Source organism: Populus euphratica, unplaced genomic scaffold, assembly GCF_000495115.2.
Source record: "Populus euphratica unplaced genomic scaffold, PopEup_1.0 scaffold234.1, whole genome shotgun sequence".
Lineage (NCBI taxonomy): Eukaryota > Viridiplantae > Streptophyta > Magnoliopsida > Malpighiales > Salicaceae > Populus > Populus euphratica.
The window spans coordinates 674,459-685,640 of record NW_011499928.1 but is presented as its reverse complement, the minus strand read 5'-3'; the positions used below and the strand labels follow the sequence as shown (position 1 = coordinate 685,640).

At 29.4% G+C, this 11,182-nt stretch overlaps 1 protein-coding gene and 1 long non-coding RNA gene across 2 annotated transcripts in view; both read left to right on the top strand.

The window, feature by feature from the left end:
- The first annotated feature begins 1,217 nt into the window (after positions 1-1,217).
- Positions 1,218-11,182, top strand: part of LOC105135860 (uncharacterized) — a 29,487-nt gene continuing 19,522 nt past the window's right edge. Inside the window, exon 1 of the long non-coding RNA XR_844265.1 lies at positions 1,218-1,275. This is a non-coding gene — a long non-coding RNA (uncharacterized LOC105135860). The remainder of the gene's footprint in view (positions 1,276-11,182) is intronic.
- LOC105135857 (salicylic acid-binding protein 2-like) lies at positions 2,775-3,965 on the top strand. Its single transcript, XM_011040930.1, has 3 exons — positions 2,775-3,192; positions 3,317-3,454; positions 3,630-3,965. The coding sequence occupies exons 1-3, from the start codon at positions 2,791-2,793 to the stop codon at positions 3,909-3,911; spliced, it is 822 nt and encodes a 273-aa protein (XP_011039232.1). The 5' UTR covers positions 2,775-2,790; the 3' UTR covers positions 3,912-3,965.

Genomic DNA, 11,182 nt, shown 5'->3' with positions numbered 1-11,182 from the left:
ATTTAAATTATTAAGTTGTGATGATTTTTTAATATGATATTAAAGTTTTAATTATCAATTAGTTATAAGTTCAAATCTCATTATTTATTTAATAAAAATTAAATATAAAATAATGTGGATTTATATAAATTTTAAATTTAAAAAGTTTTTAAAAATATATTTAAAAATAATATAAATCATATTTTAAAATTTTATTTAATAACTTAAATTATTGGATTTAAGTAATTTTTTCACACCAATTAACTGCACCTGTTAATTTAACTTGCATTTGTGCACTACATGAATGAGGGCTGATAATGAAGGTTCACTGCCAATGCTCCTGGATCTTGTGGTTGGTGTTATATTACCCGCCACTCGGCCGAGGTTCAAGCATTGGTATTTACAACAAGAATAAAGGTAGTTCACATTATTGGCTAATAAGACCTGTAAATCACTTTAGCACACTTATCGGCTAGTAAGACCTGTAATTCTCTCCATTACATAAGAAAATGCACCTCTGCCACTCAATTTCAGTTAATTGAGTACAATTTGCCAAAATTGAAAATTCCTCTCAGCTAATTGAGTAGTCTTTTTCACTACTTGAGTCATCATCAACTTTCCTTTCATTCCCATTAACATCATCACTCACTCCCACCCTCTTAATCAAGTAGCATCATTTTTTTTTTTGCAAGTGAGGTTCTATCCTAGCGGTAGAAGGGGGTTGTCCCTTTTCTTCAATTAACATCATCACTCACTCCCACCCTCTTCATCAAGTAGCATCATTTTTTTTGCAAGTGAGGTTCTGCCCTAGTGGTGGAAGGGGGTTGTTTCTTTTCTTCGTACCTACACGCCTGTCACCTCCGTGGTACCTTACCTGCTCACTGGGCTTGCAGGATATTTAGTGGACCATGGGGATTAGTCGTGGTGCACGTAAGCTGGCTCAGACAACCCCACGTAAATCAAAAAAAAAAAAGTAGCATCATTTTTTATTTCGTAAATAATACTTAATTGGATGAAATAAAAAATACAAGGGTTTAATTGATTGAAATGATAATAAAGAGGCTTTTATGATTAATTAACAAAAAAACAGGGTGCAAACAATGAGTTTTACCAATTTTAAGAGGTATATTCTAGAGCGGTTGCTTGCTCCCACTGCGAACAAACACTTTTCTTCCATGGAAGCAACTATTGATCCAAGTAATAAAACAATCCAGCTAGCCCAAAAAACGATAGCATATAAAAGCCACAAGGAATGGGCATGTAAGCATGAAGCTACATGGAAGTCATTTCAGTGACATCAGCAACTTTTCATGAAGTGTAATTGTTCACTCTTACAGCTTCCATATTCAGTTTTCTCATTTCATCTAAGAAATGCGAATGCTAAAATGTTTCATTTCATATGATTATCGCTTTGTCAGCTCTGTTTGGAGAAAGGAAAGATCTCATGAAACAAATAAGTGGTAAAACTACTTCATAAAAAGAACTTTCATGAACCAGAATGCAGCTATAATCCAGAAGAAAGAAAGTAAAACATGCATCCATGCTGAAACATATATTATTTAATTTGTGGTTTTGCTTCACCATCTTATCAGCCAAGTAAGAGCTGCAATGATCCCAAGTGAAAAAACAGTTCAGTTGTCTGCACAAAAGCCAAGATTCCTATAGAGCTGGCAATGGTACCCAATTGAGAAAACAATTAAGTTCTCTGTACAAAAGTCAAGCTTCCCATCCCCACATTGAAAATTGTTTTAATTTGCTGAAACAAATAAATCTATCAGACTACATTTCTCTTTATCTCCACACTTTCTATATTAGTATAATGCATTTATTTCTATAACAAGTTAAGAACACACTTTCTATATCAGTATAATGCATTTAAGTTCTAGTCTTGATATTTAAATCTAAAAACTTTAAAAAAACTTTTTTAATATAAAAATAATTCGATTACTATAAAAATAAACAAGCAAAATTTACTATTTACTGCTTGCTGAAAATAAACTTATACTTTCTTAGCACATCTTAATAATTAAAAATCATCTAAAATAGACACAGAATGAAAATGACAATAAAAAGAATTAAAACCAACATCCTCATACCAAAATTAATTAGTTTAATTAGTTTCCTTAATAGTGAGAAGAAAATTAATTTAGAATATCTATAAATAAATAAACTTCAAGATTGTAGATCATTCACTAGATTAATTGATTTGCTTTTAAAAAATGTAAGTCAATGAAGATTTAAAGAATGAAAAGGATGGCATTGCTTGATGAATGAAGAAAAAAAAAAAAAGAGGACTAAAGGTTAAAGAGAGACAGATTGCAACAATATATAAGAAAAAAAAGTACAAAAAAATGAAAAAAAATAACAAAGTATTGATTACTATTATAATTCATAGTTATAGCTATGTAACTAAACAATAATTTCTCTACACCTTTTACTTTTTAACTTGACGTATAATGTAATGTTTTATTAAGACCTCAGCAACAACATATATATATATTAAAAAGAAATCATATTCCTCAAACTTTAGATAAATATAACATTAAATAATCGAATACCACGTAGATATTGTGGTCCCTTTGATTTTCCACCAATTCTGACCATTTCTCCCAAATCTACCACCCCTACGTGTTGGGGTGGGAGTTCTAGCCGATATCGAAACAAAAGTGGGGCTTGTTGCTTGAGTCCACCAGTAACCTTTGGCATGTAGCTTGACCTTGCTGCTTCAGACACCACAAGTTGCACGTGCTTTATAAAGATTTTTAAATAAAATACTATTTTATTATTTCTCTATCGACCCTATATACTGGGATGCAGGTGCTTAGCCGCATCAAAACAACAATGGTAGAGACCAAGAATCAGAAGCATTTTGTTCTAGTACATGGAGCTTGCCATGGGGCTTGGTGCTGGCAAAAGTTCAAAACGCTGCTTGAGTCAGCAAGTAACAGGGTCACGTTGCTTGACCTTGCAGCTTCAGGCGACAACACGAAGACAATCCAAGATGTAGCAACATTTTATGAATATACGGAGCCTTTGTTAGATTTTCTGGCCTCATTACAACCGAAGGAGAAGGTTATTCTGGTAGGGCACAGCCTAGGAGGTTTGAGTTTGGCTCTAGCTATGGAAAAGTTCCCAGAGAAGATTGCTGTTGCTGTTTTCTTATCAGCTTTCATGCCAGATACCACACACAAGCCATCATTTGTCATGGATCAGGTACTGCTAGAAATATTGGCAAAATAATAATAATAATAATAATTCTTTGTAGTGCTATTTGAAAATATCAGTTGCTTCTCAAGTTGAATTCTTCTCTAATTTTTTTTCCCCTGAATCTATTAAGTATAACGAGAGGACCCCGGCGGCGGCCTGGCTGGACACTCAATTTTTACCATACAGCAGCTCTCAAAGTCATCTCACAACAATTTTTTTTGGACCCAAATTCTTATCCTCCAAGCTCTATCAGCTAAGCCCACCTGAGGTACCTTTCCTGTTAACATCTTCAAATTACATTAGTTAATGTGGACTTTATAACATGACAGTTAAAGTAGTCTTCTGTCTTCTTTACTCCTTTTGATCATGTCAAACCTGGTAGAGCAAGCGCGCTGCAGGTTTTACATGATTACTAAACATGCCTTACTTTTGGATTTTTCAAGGATCTTGAGCAAGCAAAGACTTTGGTAAGGCCAGGATCACTGTTTCTGGATGATTTATCAAAGGCAAACAGTTTCTCCACGACGGGCTATGGGTCAGTCAAACGAGTATATGTTATCTGCGATGAAGATTTAGCGATACCAGTAGAGTTTCAACGCTGGATGATTGAAAACAGTGCTGTTGAAGAAGTTATGGAAATTGAAGGTGCAGACCATATGGCTATGTTTAGCAAGCCACAAGAACTCTTCCATTGTCTCTCGGAGATGGCAAATAAACATGCTTAAGCTGTCCTTATCAGCACCCTTAGTTATAGTGGTTTGCCGATATATGTATCCATCTGGAAAAAAAAAAAGAAAAAAAGAAAAAGAAAGAAAAAGAGCAGGAAATCAGGTTATTTCCAACAATAATGAATGGCATTAATAGCTCACTTGGTCAGTAGAATAAAGAGACAATATATGCTACTGTTTGTGTATTTTTAATGTAACATGTTTTATTTGTTATTTTTAAATTTTTGAAGGGTTGCTGTCTTTCCATTAATCTATTGCATAGTTAAATGACTTATTCTTAAAAACAAGTATTTAGTTACCTATAGTTTAGGGTTTTTTTGGTATTTTATATTTTTTATTATAGTGTAATTATTATATTACCCTTATATTCACATTTTTAAAGCTTGCCATGAGAGGCTAAATCGGGATAGAAAAGGTTTTTTTTTTTTGTAATTATTAATGCTTGGGGAGGGTAGGAATGTGTTTTTGAAAAAAATAAAAAACCTAAAAAGCTACTAATGCATGCATTATATGCATCAAAATTTCACCTATTTTCGTTATCTTTATAAGGCGTGTGCTGGTGCATACAGTGATAAAAATATTAATTTTGTCATATTAGTTTATTCTTTTTAGCCTTTTTTTTTTCTTTTTGTATGGTGCTTGTACTTGTTGAACATCTGATATGTTGCTAACATTTTTTTTTTCTTGCCTCCAAGAAAGTCATGCCTGACCCTTCATTTTCTCATAGTAGCCCTTCTAGTTCCTTTTCTTTTAATTTTGTTCTTGATTTTTTTATATTTATTACTTTGGTTTTAATTTATTTATCATTTTTTTTTTTGCATCCTCTTTTAATTTCTTTATGTTGGTTTTAATTTATTTATCATTTTTTTTTCATCCTCTTTTAATTTCTTTATATATCAAATTATATTCTCATTCTTTTGATTTTGTTCTTTTTATTTGAGATGATTTTTTATTTTTTAATTTTACCCTTTTATTTTTTTCTTCTTTCATATTTGATGCTTAATCTTTTTTTTTCTTTGATGAGTGTTTTAATTTGAGATTTTATTTTTAATTTTATTATTTATCTGGTTGGCAATTTAAATTTTTAATTGAATTTTTATAGTTAATTTAAATGTTCATGGTAAAGAAATAATAATTTTTTTATATATATATTGGAAAAACATATTAATATTTTTTTATTTTTTATTAGAGAAAAATTTATCTAGCCTGCCGCGCCTCACCAATCATGTTAAAGATGAAGCATATCTGCATGGTCAATCCAGAAGTCAGCAAACTATACAAAGAGTATAAACAGAAATGGCTAATTTGTGAATGAAAGAGAAAGAGCAAGCTATAGGAATAATATTAGAAACAGAAATGGTGTACCTATTCCATTTCTTGAATAACATGAAGCATGTTAAGCATCCTCTGATTGGTATGCATAAGCACTGGAATTTTGGTGGCATGACAGACTTGGGTGGGCTATACCCCATGTCAATATTTTATTTTTACTAATATTAAATTAGCCCGCGTTACACTTAATTAAATTAGCTTAGGAAAATTATACTTTGTCCATAAAATTAACCACTCTTTTTTTTTTTTAATTATAATCTCTATCCTTTTTTTAGTTACGAGAGCCAAAATGAAAATTTTATCCCTCCTCGTACTAGATTATTCTTGTTTCCTGCATATTCAACTCCTAAAATTTAACAAAAGCAACACACCTTTACTTTTTTTTTTTTTTTTCATTTGTTGTATGGTATCATCCATCACACAAATTCAACCTAATTTTATCTTAACTACCAAAACATTGTTTTAAACTTTAAAAGATATCTGATTTAATATTTTCTTCGCATATATGCAATTTATTTCCACACAATAAGAAATTGACGTACCTCATATAAATATTTCATATAAAAAGCTACAAGTTATTCATGTCAACAATAAAGATTGCTGATAATTTACTAATATTATTATTATAATATATTTAACTCAATAATAGATTTTCAATTAGATTTGAATTCTAGATTCAATGATGGGATACTAAAATTTCTTGTACTTAGTTGTGCTTAAGAACCTAATGACAACTTTAAATCATTTAAAATTGATGTTATTTGCAAGCTTGTTCATAATTTTTATTCTGAAGATTTTAATGAATAAGAGATATATTATTTGAGATCTCAGCTAGAGTATTATGAGATTGATGGAGAGATTTCAGAACATGTCTACCATTTTCAAATCATGTCGAGGATTAATCAAAATAAATAAGTCACAACATAATTATTTGATTAATAGATTGATTCGTCTTATTTTAACTTTGCATGTTTTTGTTGCCACTAAAGAGTGAGAATTTTTAACTATGAAGCATGTTAAAAATGTGTTTCACAATAAAATAAAAGAGGAGTTCTTAGCATATTTTATGATGATTTACATTAAATGAGAGCTTGTTGAAAATATCAATACAAATTCGATTATAGATAAAATCCATTCCATAAAAAATTGAAGAATGTAATTTCAATAATGGATTTATTTTTACTTTCACTTTAATTTTATATGCTTTCAAATTTATTTTTTAATATTTTAAACAATATACTTAGATTAAGATTTTATTGTTAAGCCCAGAGCAAAAAAAAAAATTCATGGCTTCACCTTTTCTTGCAAGGTACCTAATGATGAAAAAAAGGCTGAAATGCACGAGCTAAACATAAAATACAACTTCAAATATTAACCAACACTAGGATGATTGGATAACCGAGGGAGAAAAACATTCAAACAATGATTTCTTTAGTGCTATTGACAGTGCAACATGAAGAAAAAATGGTAATGAAGAAGAAATTACCAATGATATTGAAATGGAGAGTCATGTTACTGAAGATAATTTGGAGATTGAAAGTGATGATATTGGTGTTGGTACTAATAGTAGCACTAATGTTCATAATATTGGTGTTGGTACTAGTAATGACACTAATAATCCTCTTGATGCTAATGATATTGATGAATATCTGAGGAATAATGAGGAATATGAAGGCAATAAAGCTGATTTTAGTTTACATGACATACTGACAGATTATTTGTTTTAAGTTTGTTAATTATAAGTTAATGAAAAGTTATTTAAATTATATATGAATTTTTATTTGAACCATATATTTTAAAATGCTTGAACTATATATGAATTTTGATTTGAAGCATGTATTTTAAGGTGCTTAAACTATGTATGAATTTTGTTTGAAGCATTAATTTTTTAATGTATTTTAAAATTCCGTATGATTTTACAATTTTACGATATGTTTTTACAATCCGAATTTATTTTATATTTTTCATGCCATGTTAAAATCATGATTTTAACAACCTTACTTAAGGCCATGTTTGACAAACACACCTTGAGGATAAAACAATTGCACTTTTCCTTTAAAGTGTTAGTTAATCTATTTTTCACTTTGTTTATATGTATTGTGTTAGGCTAGCTTGTTTTGTTTATTTGTTGTGTTGAGTCTCTCTCTGTTTTTTTTCTTTTATTTATTCATTTTTTGTTTTCGTTGATCATTTTATTTCCTTGTTTACATTTTGACACTAATGCCTTAGTGAATAATATTATTAACTCTGATTTAGCATGCACAAAAAGGACCATTTGATGACAGAATCTTGGGAATTTTGTAAGATAATTTTTTAAAAATATTCTTAAGGTAGAGAATAATTATAGCATCCCACAAAACATGTTGAGGATCTTACAAGATTTGCAATATCATAAAATTTATATATAATAGCCTTGTTTATGGTAAATGCTCACTTGAAATATAGCCTTGTTTTATAATTTAAAGGATTGATTGATTTGCATAACTATTGAAATTGAGAAGACAAAGATATTAGATCATAACTAGAGTTGTAGAACTTAGATTTAAGTCTTGTTTATATGATGAACTAGAGTTGTAGAACTTAGATTTAGGTCTTGTTTATATAATTTAAAGGATTGATTGATTTGCATAACTATTGAAATTGAGAAGACAAAGATATTAGATCATAACTAGAGTTGTAGAACTTAGATTTAGGTCTTGTTTATATGATGGAAAGCTAAAATATAGGCCTAAAACATTCATAAGAGTCCAAAATTCAAAACGGTCGTTTTTAAGTTCAAATTATATCAATAAAAGAGAAGTCAGAATCTGTCCTACAGCCTAGATATTGTTAAGTATTCAAGCTATATCTCGAGTTCTAGAAGTTCAAACTAGCTCATTCTTATTTTATTGGAAAGCTGAGACAGTTTTCCAAAACCTTCATGGGACTATCTATTCAAATATTGATATTAGCAATAATATTTTGTTCAGACAAGAAGATAAGGGTTGTCACCAAGTCAAAGAGGTGACCACGCACTCAACAATTAGTCATCAAATTAATAGTTTTGAATTTTAGCCTCTAAAATGAGGCATTTGCCACATAATTAGGCATCTTGGTTTTAAGATCAAGATCATATTCTTACTTTCTTTCTTTATATTTTATAATGTTTAAGTTTTATTTTATGTTATATTAATCTTTTATTTATACTTTTCATTTTCTTTCCTTTATTTAGTTAACTTATATTTTATTTATGTTCTTATCTTGTTTATTTATATTTTTCTTTTTCATTATGTTTAGTTAAGTTTATCTAATCAAGGTGAAAAGATTATACTAATGGTGTAAGAATAAGTATAGTGTAAACTCAACATGGACTTTAATGTTTGATACTAACATATTTTGTATTTGTTATCTTATTTACTCTTAATACTTTGCTTGTTAAATGGTTAATCTAGATTTATATTGTATAACCCTTGGTACAATAAATGCTTGACCCTTTCATAGCTTACTGTATGGTTTAACTGATACTTGTGCTTTGAAAGAAACTTGATTTGTTGTTAACATAAATTAACATCATGAATACCTGATCACATTTACAAGTATTAACATTATTCGAATAAGATAACTAATGTAATGATGTTAACAATTTATAATTTGATTGGAATCTCTTTTATATGTGGTTCTAGTTGTGTAATAAAAAGAGTTGATACTATATTTATTTGAAATACCATGAGTGGATACTCTAACCTTGACAATTGTTTTATTTTTATTTAATCTTTACATCAATATCCCATAAAATTCTCATAAACTCTTTGTTATATATACATATATATATATATATTATTTGTAATTTATATAGTTCACCTTTCTATAGTTCGATCCCGATCTTACCGAATTATTTATTAATTTGACACTCTTGCACTTGGGATAAAACATCAATATTATAATCATGTCAAGCTTTTAGCGTCGTTGCCATAAAGGTAAGTTACTGTATAAATTATATATTTTATTTTATTTTTATTTTCACTTTTATTGTTTTTCTAATTTTTATGTCTTCCTTTTCTTTTTCTGTTTCTTTCCTTGTGCATTTGCATGAGAGTTTGGATATGCACATAAAGTGGTAGACTTTCCACGAAATCCTCATCATTTTCAGAAAACATGGCCAAATAGAATAATCAGTCTTTTTATAATAAGAATAATGAGAATAATTGATTTAGAACACTAAGAGACCACATGAATCCAACAAGAACAATGCACCATCATGTATAGTTTTTCCTCTTGATGCATCTCATTTCAATTTTAAGCCAAACATTATTTAACTTTTACCTATTTTTCATGGCATAGAACTACAAAATCCATACTTGTATTTAAGAAAATTTAAAGTTTATAACATTTATAAGGACTTAAATTGTAGCATGAACACTATTAAATTAAAGTTTTTTCCCTTTTTATTAAAAAATAAAGCTAAAACATGGTTATAAAATCCATACTTCTGAAACTACTTGTATTTGCATTGTATTGCTCCTTAAAATTTTATTGTGGTTGAGATGGAAACTTACCTTTTTCTTGAAAACTAAGAGTATATGTGAATTTTGCAAGAGCATCTTTTAGATTTACTATGGTTTGAGCATTTTATGTTGATTGTCTCCTGTCTTTCAATGAATGTATGTAATGCTTCCTCTAGATTTCTTCTAAGAGGTGGAGTATAAGGAGATGCACATCTATGAAACTTTTGAAATTATGGTGTGCTTGAAACGGTGGATGTGAAGTTTATGCATTATTTTTACCACTCTTCCAACTAAAATTTGAGTGATTTCTCCAACTAGGGTTATATATTTGTGAGTATGGGTTATGATTTGGCCTTTAAAAATTGTTTAAAGCATGGGTTTCATTGAGGCATTCCTTGAAAGAAGGCAAAGTTGAATAGTCATTGGTTGTATGTTTATTCGTTTCACAGATTTGACACAAAATGTCTTAAATAAATTTGAATTGACTACTCTTTTTCAATTCTAGTGCCTTAACTTTTCTAGCTAAACATGCAAATTTAACTTGGAGGTCATGATCTTCTCTAATGTTATACATACCTCCATTAGATGTATGAGGTTGAGTTTTACCTGGTGTCTCATAAGTACCTGTAATGTCTCAATTTTGAGCATTTTTAGTTAGCAAGTCTAGATACTCCATTGCTTCATTAGAGTCTTTATTTTTAAAAGTTCCATTGTATATCAATTCCATTATTTGTCTATCTCTAGGTATTAACCCTTCATAAAAATATGAATCAATCTCCATGTTTCGAAACCATGATGAGGGCAAGTATTAAGGAAGTCTCAATACTTATCCCAACATTGGTAAAATATTTCTCCTGATTTTTGAGTGAAAGTGGTTATTTATCTTTTGAAAGAGTTTGTTCTATGAGATAGAAAAAACTTCTTTAAAATTATTGTTGCATTTCATCCTAAGCATGAATGGATCTTGACCTAAGATTTTGTAGCCATGTTTTAGCTTTATCTATTAATGAAAAAGAAAAAAGCTTTAATCTGATGATGTTCATGCTACAATTTAAGTCATTATAGGTGTTACAGACTTCTTTTGAATTCTCTCAAATGCAAGTATGGATTTTCTAGATCTAAGATGTGAAAAAAAGATAAAAGTTGAATAATTTCTGGCTTAAAATTAAAGTAAGATGCATCAGGAGGGAAAATTATTCATGAGGGTGCACTTGTTGTTATAGGATTCATATGGTCTCTATGTGTTCTAACTCTGTTATTCTCATTATTCTCATTATGAAGCGACTAGTTATCTTCTTTGGCTATTTTTTCTGAAAATAATAAGGATACTCTATAAACTCTACCACTTAATATATGTGACCAAACTTTCATGCACATGTAAGAAGAGAATAAAAGGAATAAGGAAACAAAACAAGAAAAAAAAGTTAGATACAAGAAAAGTGAAAAGAGAAA